Raw genomic sequence first — 16,732 nt, 5'->3', positions numbered from 1 at the left:
CACTCCTTAACTGACACGCAGGTGCGTCACGTGTGGTCTGTCTGATCCAGGCTAGCCGTCCGCTGCACGCGTCCCGTTCCAGCCTGTCCCTTAGTCCCAGGCCACAGTCTCAGCACCTCAGTGTGTCCTTCTCCGCTGCCTTTCTGTGGCCGCTCTGCTTTCTCGGAGGCTCAGCTCCCGCGTGGACATGCCAGGGACGTTGTCTGTGACAGCGTCTGTGACGTGTGTGATGCGGCCTGTATGTGGCGGGGGTGCAGTGTGGCACGGCCCGGGCCCCTGGGACGGCGCACGCCTTGGCGGTCCCACCTCGTACTGCGTCTTTCTGGGGGGGGGTGCGCTCCCCTTCGCGAGGATGCACAGGCCCGAGAGCGCAGTCCCCGCACTCACGGCCTCCGCCACCGCCGCCCTGGGCCCTGGGCCGGTGGATGTGGCGGCGGGGGTCCCGTGAAGGCAGAAACGGGGAGAGTTAGAGAGAGGCGTGATTTGGCCGAGCGACGCATGCCCACTTCTCAGGCTGGAGCTGCGCATCCTGTTTCGGGGAAGGTGACAGAGCAGGGTGCTCGGGACGGAGCCTGGGGGGCTCAGTGGGGGTGGAAGGGGGGTGCCTTCGAGCGAGGACGGCGGGCGTGTGGACGGACCGCAGCGCCCAGGAAGGCGGAGGCTCTGTCCTCATTGGCAGCGACTGTGACCGCTGTCGGCGCCAGGACACGGAGCACGCGTCTTCTCTTTCCTGGGAGCGGCTCCTGGTCATTTTGAAATCTGAAGCTACTCTTCCTGTCCCTTGCCTTCTGTAAACATCCCACGTTAAGGACTAACGACTCAACATTTTAGAAAAGAGACCCACGAGGAAAGATTCTTCTCATGAAGAAAATTTTCTCAACATTCCACTCATCTCGACTCACCCAGGGCTTTTGAAACGCGTTCAGATTTGAAGAAAGGTATCGTTACGCCCAGCGTTTTGGGGTCCCACGGCATCTTCACTACTTTTCATAGCAGCACCAGTTCTGTGACCCAGCTAAGGGGTCCCCCAGTTTGCCTGCACTGGGGGGAGTTCCTGTCGCCTTTGCAGTCGTGACAGAACTGCTGCCTTCGCTGAAAACCCAGCACGCAGAGCGCAGAGGCCGGCGTCAGCCCGTCCTTGTTCGCAGGCGTGTTCTGAGCAGAAGCGGCCTTTGGCCCCCGCCCCGTCCCCGGGCAGGGCTGCCGGATGGCTTGCCCTCCCTTGACCGGCCGCAGAAATGGCACCGGGAGGCTGTACCGTGACCGCCATCCTCATCCTCATTGCGCCCCTCCCTGAGAGCCGCCCGCAAGCCGGGAGCGTCGGGGTGCCGCGCGGAGCCACGCTTCCCTCGTCCGCGGTCTCCCGTGAGGTGGGAGTTAGCTCCCTCCTACCGATGAGCACGGGCCAGCGTGGCGGTTCAGGAGCTGTCCGTCGCCACGCAGCGAGCAGCGGCAGGCCAGGCGTCCGGCCACACAGTCTGACGACAAAGGTCCTGCTCGGAACCTTTCCTCCCTCAACATTGAAAAGTGATAAAGAAACAATGAATCCGAAGGAGCTCGCAGAACATGCAGCCCCTTTAACATGGGCTTTTATCCGTCTCGGACCAGGGACGCTTCAGAACCCATGTACACATGATCCTGAATGGCAGTCGGTCAAGCGGCAGGCAGCTCGTGACGTGGTGGTCCCCGAGAGACCTTCCGGACCCGGACTGGGGCAGCGCTATTTTGGGGGATTCAGAAGCCCCCGGCAGCAGGCTCCGGTGCTTTTCTGCACTGCGAGGGGCTGGGTTACCGGTGAGGGAGGGCAAAGCATGTACGTATGTGAAGTGCGTGTGGGCCACCTGCAGGCGCCCTGCCGACAGGTGTGGGGAGCGCCAGGCTCACACTGAGCACGTGCACACGGGGGATCGGGGTGGGGGGGGAGCCCCGTCCGTCACAGGCGGCGAGGGTTGGAGCTGAGGCCGGCCGGCCGCCGGGCTGGGACCGCATCCAAGCGGGGCGGGCTCGCAGCAGGTGGCGGGGAAGAGAGGCCCTTCCCGTGACGCCCTCCAGTGGAGCCGTGGACGGAGCCGGGCTGCAGAGGCGCTGCCCCAGCTGCCAGGGCTTGCCTCCCGGCCCTGGTGCCGCGGCCGCTAAGCAGCGTCCAGCCCCGCCGGAGCAGCTCCCCCAGCGCAGGGGCGCGTCCAGAGCTCGCACCGGGTTCCTGCCTGCGCCCCACAAGCTCAGGCCCAGCCCCGCGCCGCCCCCGTGCCAGCTGCTTCAGGGGCACCGCCCCCTCCGACGGCCGCGATGGCCGCACGTGTAATCCCTGCGGTTGCCCTTTAGTCCAAGAAGCATCTCGTGCCCGAGTCAGCAGAGACTTCGCGTCAGACAGACACCGAAGGCTTCCTGGCGCGCCGGGCTTTCTCTGCGAGTGCTCCGGCCCGGGGGTGTCCAGGGCGCAGGCCCGGCGGTCGTTGCTGTCGGGAAGGAGCCCAGCCCCGCTGCTCGCTGCTGGGTCGCGGGATAAGTTCATACTGACGAAGCCTTAAGGGTAAACAACACAGAGATTGTGATGGATGGGAGCAAAGGACGCGCCAACAGCTTTGCTTCCAAGGCAGGACACAGACTTGCTAAAATGTCTGATTTTGTGAAGACACGCACTTGAATTATTTTAAGTTTTAATGTATTTTGTCAACCAGTAATTGTAGCTTATGAGAAGTGAAGACACTTAAAAATCAACTTACTGTAGGACTAACAATGAAATCAGTAAAAAACAATTAACGGACCTACAAATTTAATGCGTCTTCATGATCCCAATCTCTTCTGTTTGGACAAAACCCATTTTTATCTCAATTACAAATAAAAAACTTACATTCTCAGGGGGAGGGGCCACGATGAGGAGTCTTTAAAAGACTCCTGCGCCGTGCGGGCCTGGTTGGGAGACCGCCTGCGGTGCTGGCTGCCCTAGGACAGGGCGCGAGGACACCGCCTCAGGGCCTCGTGTGTGGCCTGCGGGGACAGTTGCCAAGGCACTGAAGCGCACTCTGTGCAGAGGCTGTGGGACATCTTCTTCAAGGACAAAGCAGCGGTGGGACAGTGATTCAGTAGGTGTGCTGACGTGGCCAACGAGACAGATGCCTTTCTAAGCCCATTAATTTTCAGTATAATGTACAAACTACTCCCATTTTTAAGAAGAAAAGTTTCTTACTGAAATACTTTTAAAATATTTTACTTACTATTGATTTTTTTTTAGAGAGAGGAAGGGAGGGAGGTAGAGAGGGAGAGAAACATCCATGTGTGGCTGCCTCTTGCGTGCAGCCAGCTGGGGACCTGGCTCACTACCGAGGCCTGTGCCCTGACCAGGAATCGAACCAGCGACCCTTTGGTTCACAGGCTGGTGCTCAATCCACTGAGCCACACCAGCCAGGCTTACTGAAATATTTTACATGTTCCAGTCCTTTAGTTACTTATTAGAAATGTCCTAAAACTAGGTACATAATTAAATCCCTGGGACTTTGTGGTAGCAAGTGATGTCACCGTGGTTTACATGGTTCACTTAAGGGACAGCTTCACTGTTGTGGCTTCAGGAGAGACCAAAACGTTAGTGCCGTTTGTCAGTTCCGACTGTTCTTTCGCTCCCCCAGACCTGCCATTCGTGTGTCAGCTGCCATCGACGGTCTGTTACTTCAGGGGACTGAAAGCGGGTGCCACGGTTCGGGCCGGGGCCCGTTGTCATCGGGGCCATTGCTTGTGTTTCCCCAGCTGGAAGGCCACAACATCTTCTCCACGCTGAGCTCCGGCGAGTACGAGCAGGTGCTGGAGATCATCCGCAAAGCCATCATCGCCACGGACCTCGCGCTGTACTTCGGCAACAGGAAGCAGCTGGAGGAGATGCACCAGGCCGGGTCGCTGAACCTGAACAACCAGTCACACAGGTGGGACCACGTCTCAGAAGTTCAGAGGCCCAGGAATTGTCATCTGGGCTACATTTACATTAAAAACAAATGTTGTATGGCATGCACTTGTATCTGAAAGTAGACATGTAAATATATATATTTTGTTTTATGTGCACTTTTTATTGACTTTGGATATTTCTTTTTGACAAAATTTCTGATGGTATATTGTGAGGGTATTTGAAACATGACTTAGAACTTAAGTGGGTCCCACAGGATGGGATGCTGTCAAAGGGAAGTCATTTACAAGCGACCCCTTGGCTTGGTCACCGTGCCATGCATGGACGTGGGCCTCACAGACTCAAATGCCAATGAAAATAGGGTTATGTTTCAGGATCCAAACCGCACTCATTGACCTCATGGGACTGATGCGCGAAACGGGAGTTTGACTTCATTGGTCTACAAACACGTGTTCTAGTTACAGCCGTAGGATCATGGCGTGCTGTGCGGTCAGAGCCACGCAGAGTGGCGTCAAAGCCGGCTCGTGAACACGGAGTCGGGACAAGGAGGTGTAGGTCCTCCAATGTCCTGGTGGCACCAGGTTCACTGGGGGTCCTTTCTCTTCTGAGAAGGTGTGCCTTGCCTGGTAGGTTCAGATGTATGTCACGTGTGTTCCTCGCGGCCTGTCCCCCATCAGTCCGTGGGCTCTCAGTCCCCGGGCAATTCGCAGGTGGTGACCACCAACTCCTGTTGCCAGGACCTTCTGTTGTCTGTTCCCAGGTCCGACCACATCCATCTTCAGTGATGCCATCTTTATCTTTCGATTTGCTTCCACCCCGGCCTTGCTGAGCTGGGTCTCTCGTCTTTGCCCAGGTGCGTTGCGTGCCCGCTCTGTGGCCGTTCAGTACAAATTCATAACCTCTCGTTCTGAGCAACAATTCACTGAGGTGCCCTATGCACGCACACACAGCTAGGTCTCCACATGCCTTGGACATGTAATAACGTTACCTCTTCAGGAGTAAGACCCGCGTGTGTCGTAATGACATCGTGCCTTTGATGAAGCGGCACCTTCATCAAAGGAGCTTAGATCTTACAATTTAGGGGAACCTTCTGTAAGGAAGTCAGTACAAAGATAGCTCCTTCTCACCGAGGGCAGTCTGCACACAGTGCCAGGGCCTAGGCAGGGTCGCGGGAGGGGTCCGTGTCCTGGAGGGCCCTAGGGGTCCCCCCAGCTTGCTCTGGCCTACCTCTGTCTCAGGGACAAATGCGATGCACCACCCTCTGGCCTCTGTGCCCACAGCAGGTCGTGTGTGTAGGTCTTGCACTGACACCCACGCACAGAAGTGCTGGTGCCCGTTCCCCTCCTTACTGTGATGACAAGACTCGGGGTGCAGGCCTTTGCTCAGGTGCCCTTCACTTGCCGAAACCCATGCGGGTGCATTTACGCTTAGATTGTAAATGAGAGTCATGTAACTGGTGCCGAGGTTTTCTGCGCAGGTCTTTAGTAAAATGAATACAATAATTAATTAATTATTATAAGGTAGAAAATTTAAAAATATAATTGAAAATGATATTTGGTGATTAATGCATACATCTGTGCGTGTTAGGGGTGTATAGTTATGAATGATGAAGGTATTTTTGACAACTAACTTTAAGGTGATTTCCGTTTGTTTTAGCAATTTGAAGAACGCAGGGATGTATGTAGGAAGAAGAATAACATTCTGTTCTTCTACTTCCGTACGGACAACGGACCCAGTGCGCCCTGAGCCCATGTGTGTTTCTGTTTATTCAAAGCTCTGGGTGTGCACACAGTACACGTGTGTATATGGACACACGTGTTACACTCTTTAAAACAAAAATGTATTTTGCCAGGTGCATTTCTTTTTTCAGAGTTATATACCTCTGAACTATTTAAAGATTTTTTAAACCTGTCACAGGTGGGTAGATCTTTCTAGAATTTTGCATTATAACTAATGCTGCAGTAACTCTTGCCTATACGGTATTACATAGTGGTTCTTTAAAAAACATATAGCATACGCATATGTTACTAGAAATGCATACACACATGACCTTTTTTAGAAAGACGGGAAATTTGCACCCCTCTCCCGTGGGTGAGAACGGCTTCCACCGAACGTGCTGTTTGTTCCCTGGAAGCTCCCTGCACCTGAGGGCGGTCCGTGTCCGCTCCGTTCCCTGCGTCTCCTTCCGTGCATTCGCCTCTTCCTGCCTTTTGCTTATTTTTGCTGAATTGTTTACCTTTTTTGTAAGTCAGTTGGCAAAGTATATTTTTGTTGAGGATATTGAAATTTTCTCTGTTATATGTTACAATTACTTTCTTTAGGCGATTTTCAGAAATTACTGGGTTGGCCAAAAAGTTCATTGAGTTTTTTTCCATAAGATAAAAGGCACATTTCTCATTTTCACCAATAACTTTATTGATTTGGATATTCTGAGTACGTCAGCTGTCTCCCATGGGGTATAACATTGATTGTTCTCAATTCATGTCTCGATCCGATCGCTGTCAACATCAGCTGGTCGACCCGACCACGGAGCATCACCCGGCGAGAATCTCCAGCACGAAGCTTCCCAGACCCCTTCTGACACGTTCAGTCGGTCCCAGCACCTCCTCCGTACGCAGCACGGTCTTCTTCTGCGTCTCAGCTGCGTTTTTTCCTTTCTTGAAATAATAAAGCATGATATATCAAAAATGTGTATTTTCTTCCATCTTTGATATTAAAATGGCTACACAAAAATTCACCAATTTTTTTTCGGAGGGACTATTTTATTTCTTAAATTTTCCCTTTTTAACACTCTAAAGTATGAAAATATAAGTCTGTATAATCTGATAATTTTCTCAGGGCCTAATTTACCTAGAGAAATCTATGGCTTTTTTAAAAATTAAATCATTTTTTTACTTGTTATTCTATTACAGTTGTCCTAACCTTTCTCTCTTTGCCCTTCTCCGCCCATCCCCGGCCGTCTGCCACAGGCAGTCCCCACCCTGGTGTCCGTGACTGTGGGTCGTCCCTACATGCTCCCTGGCTGGCCCCTTCCCCTTCTTTCCAGCATTATCCCCTCTCCCCTCTGGTCCCTGTCAGTCTGTCCCATGTTTTCCTGCCTTACGTTTTCTTATTAATGAATGCTGATAGGACAGCTGTCACGATACAATCTAACAAAATTGTTTCAAATGAAGTTAAAGACAGCTAAGCGCTACTAGAGCCATTTACAGAAAATTTTGGCCAGCCTAATATATTCAGATTTTCTTTTATTTCCTCTTGTTTATATATTTTTGTATTTTTATTTTTTATTGCACTTTTCCCGTTACCATTTATCACCCTGCACCCCCTCCCCACAGTCTCCACACCGTTGTCCACGTCCACGAGTCCTGTTTCCTTTCTGTGGATCCCCCCACTCCCTTCCTCCCCTCCCCCCTCAGCTGGCACCTGCTCTCCGCCTACGAGTCTGTCTCTGTATCTTGCTTGTCAGTCCAGCGTGTTCATTAGATCCCGCACGTGAGTGTGGTCACACGGCACTTGTCATTCTCTGACCAGCTTATGTCACTCAGCACAGGGAGCTCCCCAGGTCCTTCCACGCGCTCGCGAAGGGTAAAACTCCTCCTTTTACAGCTGAGTTAGTAGCACTCCGCTGTGTAGATGCCCCACAGCGTTTTACCCACTCATCGGCCGAGGGGCACTTGGTGACCGCAAACAGTCCTGCAATGAACTTAGGGTGCTTGTGTGCTTTCAGATTAGTGTTTTGGGTTCCTTCAGATGTATTCCCAGAAGTGGGGTAGCCGGGTTGAAAGGTAGATCCATTTGTAATTTTTTGAGGGATCTCCACACCGCTTCCTTCCCACAGCGGCCGCCCCAGGCTGCGTTCCCACCAGCAGGGCACCAGGGCTCCCTTTTCTCCGCGTCCTCGCCAGCACTTTGCTGATTTACTGATGATGGCCGTGCTGACAGGCGTGAGGTGACGTCTCGTTGTGGTTTTAATTTGCATTTCTCTGATGATTAGTGACATTGATTATCTTTTCATATGTCTGTTGGCCGTCTGCGTGTCCTCTTTGGAGAAGTGTCTGTTCAGGTTCTTTGCCCATTTTCCAGTTGGATTGTTTGTTTTTTTGGTGTTGCGTTTTTTAAGTTCTTTATAAATTTTGGATATTAACCTCTTTTCAAATGTATGGCGAATGTGTTCCCCATTTTCACGGGTTGTCTTTTTATTTTGTTGATGTTTCCTTTGCTGCGCAAAAACATTTCAGTTTGATGTAGTTCCATTTGTATATTTTTCCTTTCGTTTCCTTGTCTGGATTTTCTTTTGAATACAAATAAATTTAATTTCATGAGGCCAAGTCTGTGATTTGTTTTCATCAAATCTGGTTTCCTATCTTGCTTAAGGAGGCCTTCCTTGTCTTTCAGGTTATATGAAGAGTACTTAAAATCTTCTTTATGTGTCTGTATAGTTTTAATTTTTATCTTAGAGCTTAATTATTCTGGAGTTAACATTTTATGACTATAACTATTTCTTCCAGATGTGCTGAATCAATACCAGTTAATTAATAATTCATTTTTCCACTGAATCGAATTCATTTTTTATATAAACTTGATCAATTCTTGGGACTCCTTAAGTCATCTAAATACTAACTATCTAATTCTTAACTCTGATCATACTTTTTAATTATTGTAACTGTTGGAATTTATCACCCATATCTGCTAAGATAATCTTCACCTTTCATTTACTTTCCAGAAATTTCGGCCATAGAGGTGCTCAAAGTCATGAGTTAAATTTATTATTTTATTTTGACTGAATCCAGGGACTATTTGTGCCCTTCAGAGATGTTCCTTTGTTCCAATTCTCCCAGAGTCCTCTTAATTTAGACTTAGGTGCACATCAAAGAAGGGATATGATATTAAACACTTGACTAATAACTTTAAACAATTTAGAAACAGAACTGGAAAAGTTGTAACTAATTTGTTATTAAGAGCAAAAGATTAGTAACTTTATTTATTAGAAGTAGTAAATATAGATTTACTTTACTTACTGGCTAACAGTAAAATCACCACCGTTAAATTGTTTTGTCTAAGTAGCTTTGACAGTGAAACCCAGATGACAGCTAGGTCAGCGTCTCTCCAGCCCTAGCCTGCTCCCGTGGGGCGCGCCCAGCGAGAACGCGGGCCCAGGTGTCTCACAGCATGACGTTCCTAACGTGCTTTTTGTTTCGTGGGTTTATGGGGTAAGAAATATTTATGAGATAAAGCTTACAAGAATATTTAGTCAGTTTTTTTTGGTAACTATAGATTGAATGCATCTGAATTATTTCAATGTCATGACATAATTATCTGCAAACAGAATAATAGCTTTTTTCATGTTACTATTTCTGTTTAAATGAATTGATTTACCTGTCGAGCAGACAGATAATATAGCTGTTACTTCGGAAGCCCAAATCCAGAACTAAATATTCTTTCTTTGAACCACAAAGTGCTTCGGAAACTACCTCATCAAAAATATGTCGAGTTCCCTGATCACGTGAAGGGATCCGCACATGCCCCTGGCACCTGCTGTGGTCACGGGCAGGGCGCTGAGTAACCCAGCGGCCCCGTGAGAGACAGGCTGTGCTTTTGACATGTGTCTTTATGAAAAATGAGGTCGGAGCGGATCACTGAACCAGGCAGGTGGGCTCAAAGAAACGGTCTGATGGGAAACAGAGGAGCCTTGCGACTGGCTGGCATCAAGTCACGGACGAGAGGACCAGCGGGGTCCCCCTGGTACCCAGGCATCTTCGCGCAGCAGCTGTGGCAGAAAGTCCTCCCCGGGGGGAAGGCGGGGCCCCTTCTGTGTGTCCCCCAGGTCAGCACAGGCAGCACCCGGGCCGTGTCTGTGGACATCGGGAGGAAGGCAGCCGTGGGCGGGAGTGGGTCCCTGAGACTCCCCAGAATGTAGACGCGCCTGGGAGGCCACGCCTCATGCATAGCACAGTGGTGCCTCTTTCCTGGTGATGTGCCTTTAAGTGATGCCGTTCGCTTCACGGAAGTTACACGTCCTTAGTGACCAGTCCTTGGTGCTGCCAGTACGTGCAGAGGTCACTTAGGGTCAGCACGTGGCATTGGACCAAATCCATTACAGTGATGACACACGTCTGTTTGAGAGCTTCAAGCAATTTTTCTTTTTCTTCAAGAGGCTGGATGAAACCAAGCCTCATTTTTTAAAAAGTCAGACATGGACACACAGCTGTGAGTGCAGAGCAACTGAAAAGCGGCTCCTGCCGGTCGGGAGGCGGGGTTTCCAAGGTGTCTGGGGCTGGCACCTGTCCCCTGGTCCCTGGATGTGGGGACAGGACAGGACTCTGCTCAGTCTTTCGTGGCCTCGAAGGGGGCGCTTGGTTTCTGTGCACCTTAGAATTCCCTCCCAGAAGGTGAAGGACTGGGACCGGCCTTTCCTTCACGGGTTCCTCCCAGATCCCTCGAGAAGGGGAAGCTGGTCCGTGGCGGTCAAGGTCACCTGCAGGTTTAGGGGTGGTGATGGGGACACGTGCTCTGGTCCTCGTGGGGCTAGGAGAGGAGAACGATGCCCGATGTTCCCACCCCCACAGCCACGCTGCTCTAGAAACCACTGTCCTTCCCTGCCCGTCAGCCGCGCCGCGCTCGGGTGCCACCTCACCGGTCACAAGCAGCGCCCACGCCCACGCCACAGCCTCGCTCCCGCCCTACAGGGCCTTAGAGTAGCAAGCGGGTGCCGACCAGTTCTGTGCTCCTGTGTTCCAGGGACCGCGTCATCGGCTTGATGATGACCGCCTGCGACCTTTGCTCTGTGACAAAGCTGTGGCCAGTGACGAAGTTGACGGCCAATGACATATATGCGGAATTCTGGGCTGAGGTACGTCCTTGGTTTTGACATGAATTAGATACTATGAAGAAATGGGAAACATGACGGGAAAACGAATATGTGGGCGACTTAGTGACCCTATGTTAGCTGCTCACGTTGCAAGTTATTTCAAAATCTACAGCCGACCACACAACGATGCACTTGGCGTTCACACAGATAAAGAGTGAGACCAGTTATTGCTCCCGACTTGCGCGTGTGTGCGTGTGTGCGTGTGTGCGTGTGCGAGTTCTCTGGTCTCAGCTGAGCGCGCCCAGGGACTTCTTCACCAAACGCTAGTACAGCAGTTCTCCTTATTTCACAGGAGCTTTTGCTCATTCACTCGAAAATCATCACGGCTCCTCCTTTGGGGGTGGGCGCTGAACGAGCGTTTGGAGGGACCCCCGCATCACGGGCTTCACATGCCCGCAGTTAGAAATTCGAGAGCATGGTCGTCTCGGACCACGGACATGCCAGCCCGTGCCAATGTACCAAATAGTCAGTCCAGCAGCAAATTCCTGACGCTCCTGGCGTGTAAATGACTCGGTCGTTGAATGCCTTTTCTTGACGGAGTTATCTACGTGATCAGAAATGTGTGTTTCCGTCCTGAGTTTACTTTCTGAATTATCCACGAGTAAGCAGAAGAGAATCCCCTGGTTCCAATTAACCCACCTGTAGCTGGGTCCCTGCACATTCAGAGACTAACACATGATATTTCATGAGACGTGAAGGGTAGGATGTGCATAGGTTACTTAGCCCAGAGCCTGCCACACAGTAACTCTTCATAAGTGTCTGTAATTGTAACCTTTATGATGCTGCGTGGCCAGCCGTGCCGCGTGGCCCCCCATACGGCATCTGCACTAACGCGTTCTGGGTCAGAATTGCTGTTAACGCTTCGCTGCACCCAGTCCTGCACACAAAAATCGTGTAAAAACAAGTAGGGAAACGGCCTGGAAGCTGTTCTGTGTTCTGTTCTTCCTTCTCTTCACTGTTAACTGTATCTCCTCTTAGTATAACTTCCAGCTTCTGCTAAACGAAACCCAGAGAGGCAGCCAGGATTCTGGGCATTCAGTGGAGGGGACTCTGGATAGAAACCAAATGGTGACATGCTAGGTGATTGCTGTGTTGGCTTTTTGTTGTGTCAGGTGCCGAAGACATGATTGTTTTGGAGAAAATGTGTAAATAAAGGGAAAACTCCTTAGTGCCATGATTTTATAAACTGTCTGCAAGTTGAGAAAGCATGATTGTTCCCGCCTCTTTCAGGGCGACGAGATGAAGAAGCTGGGGATCCAGCCCATCCCTATGATGGACAGGGACAAGAAGGATGAAGTCCCACAAGGCCAGGTACGACCCGTGCCGTAAGGTGGCCCTAAAGTCACCCGTGAGGAACAAGCCGGCACCATCCTGTGCTTTGTGCACAGTGCAGGGGCCATCTCGGGCCCGGGCATTAGTGTGGAGACTGTAGTGCTGTGTCTCCAAGGTGCCGAGAGCCAGGAGAAACCACCTGCGGCCTTGCCCGTCAGCGCCTGCCAGGGACCTCCTGCGCCCAGGCGCTCTCGGGGGTCTCACTAATGGTAGCGGGTCTGTGCGTTCCGACAGGGAGTTTGTTTCTCCGCTGGGATCCCTGAGCTCTGGTTTTGCTCCCGGGGCTGCCGACCGACCCCAGAAGCCGAGGGTATGGCCGCGGGGTGGGCAGGGAGGGCTGGTGGTCAGAGGACAGAGCCGAGGACCCCCGGGAGCCCTCCCCACCAGGCAGCAGCAGGCGTGCGTTTTCAGCTTGAGGTAGAGGCGATGGATGAGTTTGAGAGTTCACACTTTCTTAACAAGCAGGAAATATTTTGTCATTGAATATATGACGATACTTTTTGGAGGGTAACGTTATAGATTTTGATGAGGTCTGATTTTCCCAACAAATAATGCATAGTGTCTCAGTGCATTTTTAGTTTTGTCTCATCATAAATTGACATTAATTTTTCCCTCCACAGGAGATATACATAAAAATACGAAGTCTATGTTAATTCTTTTGTTTTGAGAGTTCTCGGGCCTTGTTCATTTCCCACATGTACATGTGTGGTCTAGTAAATTTTTCAAGATTACGGCCTCTTTACCAATCCCCTAACGTCACCAAAAGAAAGTTAGTTATGGACGAATAATTATCATATAGAATTCAGGGTAGAGATAATTTCAGAAAATTCACAGGATGATCTATTTTAAAAAAAATATATTTTACTTATTTATTTTTAGAGCAAAGGGAAGGGAGGGAGAATGGGAGAGAAACATCCACGTGTGATTGCCTCTCGTGCGCCCCCAACTGGGGACCTGATGTGCAACCCAGGCCTGTGCCCGGACTGGGACTCGAACCGGCGACGCTTTGGTTCACAGGCCGGCGCTCAATCCACTGAGCCATTCAAGCCAGGAACAGGATGATGGTTTTGAATAAGTTCTCAGATTTTCCTACTTAGCTTAATTAACTGTTAGGACAGGTGTTTACACCCACAAGGTGTCGGTGTGGCAAGGGGCAGCGTGTGTTTGTCCTCAGAGTTCAGTTGCTCCCCACCGCGGTTTAGGGCGCTTTCTCTAAAGTGCGGTCAGTGATCAGACCCTCCCGCTGGGCGTCTGGTCTGCTGTCCCGTCCCACGGTGACAGTCTTTCCCCATCCTCAGGGTGCGGCACATCCTCCACGTGGTCTTTACTCTTATTGTTTGATCCCTCTGTACTTGGCTGTTCATGCACTCGTAACATATCTGATTATGTAACGCAGGACAGGGACCTGCTTCTTTCCAGGTAGTTACGCAGTCACCCCGACAGGAGGCGCCGCGGAGAGCTGGGGCTGTTGTCAGGGACTGGGCCGTGCGCCAGTGCTGTGTAACGACGAGGACAGCTTGTTTCTGCCAAAATTGCAGAGTCACTTACAGTGTGAGAGAGTGTTAGATAAACTGCTTCTGCGGCCAACTGATATTTTACCAGCCATCTTGCTTCTAAATTGTGATTACCATGAAATTACTCTTTGCTACAATAATAAGATACGCTACTTTCCAGTACATGCTTTCTCTCGAGAGCTTCTGCTCCAGGAGGTCTGCTAAATATTAAAGTAAGCAAGTCCCCGCGTGAGCCGTGACGTTCAGGACGGCAGCGTGGGCTTGGTCCTGCTAAGGCTGCGAGGCTGGCAGGGAGGAGCCGAGTGGGGTTCGCCCTTGCAGACCCTTGGGCACAGCTTACTGAAGGCCACTTTTCAAAAAGTATTGGTAGGCCCTGGTTTGGCCATCACCTGGCCTCAGGGGCCAGTGTCCTTTGTCCATGTTGTCACCGCTTGGGCAGCTCCTTCAGCTTGACAATCAGATGGCTCAGAGCCCGGCAGGACTTTTGTTAACACATCTGTCCTTCCGCAGGCCCGTCTGAGCTAGCTTCATTTATCTGCTGCTGGCCCAGAATTCCTAATAAAAATGTTCCTTCATCTGTTTTTAAAAAGTGCCACAGCTGAAAAACTGGATTTCGACCTACTGCGAGAACTGTGGTAAAGACAATGGGGACACAGGCAATCTCAGGAGACCAAACAAGGTCCCCGAAGCTGGCAGGGTGCCAGCAAACAGCACCCCACTGCGATTCCTGAGCATGGGGTCCCCGAGTGGCGGCGGGGTGGCAGATTCCGGCGCCTGCGGGGGCGGGGGGCACACCTGACCGCGGAGAGGAGCAGCGCCTGCGTCGCCCCGAGACCCCCTGGAGGCGGACCTCCCTGAGTGCTGCACTCGGTGTTCCAGTGACTTTGGTGATGCTCTGCACTTCCCTGCGTCTCGCTCCTAGGACGCGCGGGGCGCGGTTTTAAACGCACTGGGACAGTGTTCCCTGAGCCCCCGCGTCCCAGGCGCGACGGACCCTTTGATTTCACAGTGAGGCTGGGGCCCAGGGCGCGCGGGCGGAGCTCGGGGCCGCGCGGGCGCTAACCCGCTGTCTCTCCCCACCCCGGTGTCGCCGCAGCTCGGGTTCTACAACGCGGTGGCCATCCCCTGCTACACCACGCTCATGCGGATCTTCCCGCCCACGGAGCCCCTGCTGCGGGCCTGCAGGTAGGACAGGGGTGCCAGCTCTCCCCTCCGAGTCCCCGTGGCGCGCACCGCGCGGGCCTGGGTGCCGCGCACAGGTCAGGGGTATGGCGCAGGCCGTCCCTCCGCGGGGAAGCAATGGATCAGCCCCGCCCCGCGCCCGCCTGGTACCGCGTGTAAAAGCCCCGAAGCAGCGTCTGCTCGGCTGGGCCGCCGTTAGGAGCGGGGCTGGGCCTGAGCCGCACAAGGCGCGGCTGCGCGTGGCAGGGGTGCCTTGCGGGGACCTCTCTCCTCTTTGTTGTTTTCCTCCCCAAAGCCACGAGGCCATCTGCTCCCTCTTCTGTCTTCCGATGTCCCCATAACCTTCCGCCAGCTTTTCTTTTAGTTTTAGATTTTTATTGAATTGATTGGGGGTCACGTGGGTTCATAAAGGTATACAGGTTTCGGGGGTCCGGCTCTGTGACCCAGCGGCTGCGTACTGTAGTGTGGGTTCCCCTCCCCAAGTCAGGTCTCCATCCCACACCGCTTACCCCCTGGACCCTCTTCTGCCCCCCCCCCCCCCCCCCCGCCTTCCTCCTGACCGTGGCCACACTGCGGTCTGTGTCTAGGATGGTGTGTGTGTGTGTGTGTGTGTGTGTGCGCGTGTGTGTGTCCCCGCTCACTCTGTTCGCCCTGCTCACCCAGCCCATGGCCCCGCCCCTCTGACAGCTGTCAGCCTGCTGTCCGTAACCACGGGGCTGGGTGAGACAGGGGCCCCGCAGGGTGGCCATCACCCCGCTGCGGGGATTCCGAGGCCGCCACAGAGGCGGTGCAGAAACCGAGAGGGAAGGGCGGGAAGCATGGGGGAGACTCAAGGCTGCCTTGAGACCAGAAGTCCCCAGAGCACAGGTGTGGCTTTACTGGGACAGGGAAATTCAGAAGTCCGTGCCAGGGTGACTCCTGGTGACTTTTTATATATGACCCAGTGGGCACAGCGGGCCTCCAGGGTCACGTGGCAGGGGCGCCCTGTGGAGCTCAGGGGCCCTGGCTGTTCCTAAGGTCCCTGACTGTCCCCACTTCCTGTCGCTGACCCGCGTGTCCCAGCAGTAACCCGGTGGTGCATCTCCTTGGCCCTCCTTCTGACCAGCGCCGAGCCACCTGTCCTGAGCCTCACCCCCCTTCTGCCCTCGCCATCGGGGACCGGGAGCCACAGGCTTTGGTGGTCTGAGGCTCTTTTGGGGACCCTGAGCTGCCGGCCCCAGCCAGGTAGCGGTGGTCAGAGGCAGGATGGCACCACTGGCCCAGCGCGGAGTGGTGGGTGCTACAGGGCGGGGCAGCCACTGTGGGAACGCAGCCCGGGACCCGCGCTTCAGCGGCGCCCCCTCTGCATCTTGTCTCCTAGGAACAACCTCAGCCAGTGGGAGAAGGTGATCCGCGGGGAGGAGAGCGCGGTGTGGCTGTCCTCGCAGCCGGTGGCACCCGGGACCTCGGAGACGCTGCCTGTCAAGATTGATGACTGATGGCCCCCGGGCCGTCCCGCCTGCAGACGCTCGTCTTGCTTCTGTGACTTCTTCCTTTTATTTTTGTGGGGGAACCTACACCCAGAAACCGGGAGGCCAGCCTTGTCCAGAAGGTCACATCACGTAAATCCGCCCGCAGACGACCCCCTGCCAGTCTCAGCAGTGATGCGTCCCTGTCCCCGACGGTGGCCCGGCAGGATGCCTGGGGCCAGAAGTCCGCGTCCACGGGCCTGCTCTGGACTTGGGAGCGGCCTTCGCCACCAGGCGGACGCCGCCGAGGCCGGCCAGGCACGGACAGCAGTCAGTCCCCAGGGTGCTTCCCTGTCGCATCTCTAGGGAGGGTTTCAAATGGTACTATGGTGACGATGTGCTTGGGCTTCATGCCAGGGTGGCTTTGGGTCGCTGGTTATAAATAGGAGTTTTTACACTTTGCCATCGTGAATGTCTGTGTGTGACCTGCTGT

At 53.0% G+C, this 16,732-nt stretch overlaps 1 protein-coding gene across 2 annotated transcripts in view; it reads left to right on the top strand.

Annotated features, from left to right (window-relative positions):
- The window catches only part of PDE10A (phosphodiesterase 10A), a 192,835-nt gene extending 176,103 nt beyond the window's left edge, over positions 1 to 16,732 (top strand). For both annotated transcript variants that reach the window (XM_090280712.1, XM_090280711.1), the window contains exons 18-22: positions 3,745 to 3,917; positions 10,634 to 10,745; positions 11,994 to 12,074; positions 14,706 to 14,794; positions 16,152 to 16,732. In XM_090280712.1, the coding sequence (XP_090136838.1) occupies positions 3,745 to 3,917; positions 10,634 to 10,745; positions 11,994 to 12,074; positions 14,706 to 14,794; positions 16,152 to 16,269 (573 nt within the window). In that variant the 3' untranslated portion in view covers positions 16,270 to 16,732. The remainder of the gene's footprint in view (positions 1 to 3,744; positions 3,918 to 10,633; positions 10,746 to 11,993; positions 12,075 to 14,705; positions 14,795 to 16,151) is intronic.

The sequence above is a fragment of the Furipterus horrens genome, unplaced genomic scaffold (assembly GCF_987537825.1).
Source record: "Furipterus horrens unplaced genomic scaffold, mFurHor1.1.pri manual_scaffold_6, whole genome shotgun sequence".
In the NCBI taxonomy this organism is placed as follows: Eukaryota; Metazoa; Chordata; class Mammalia; order Chiroptera; family Furipteridae; genus Furipterus; species Furipterus horrens.
Note: the sequence above shows the minus strand (reverse complement) of the source record. Positions and strands in the feature narration are given on the sequence as shown.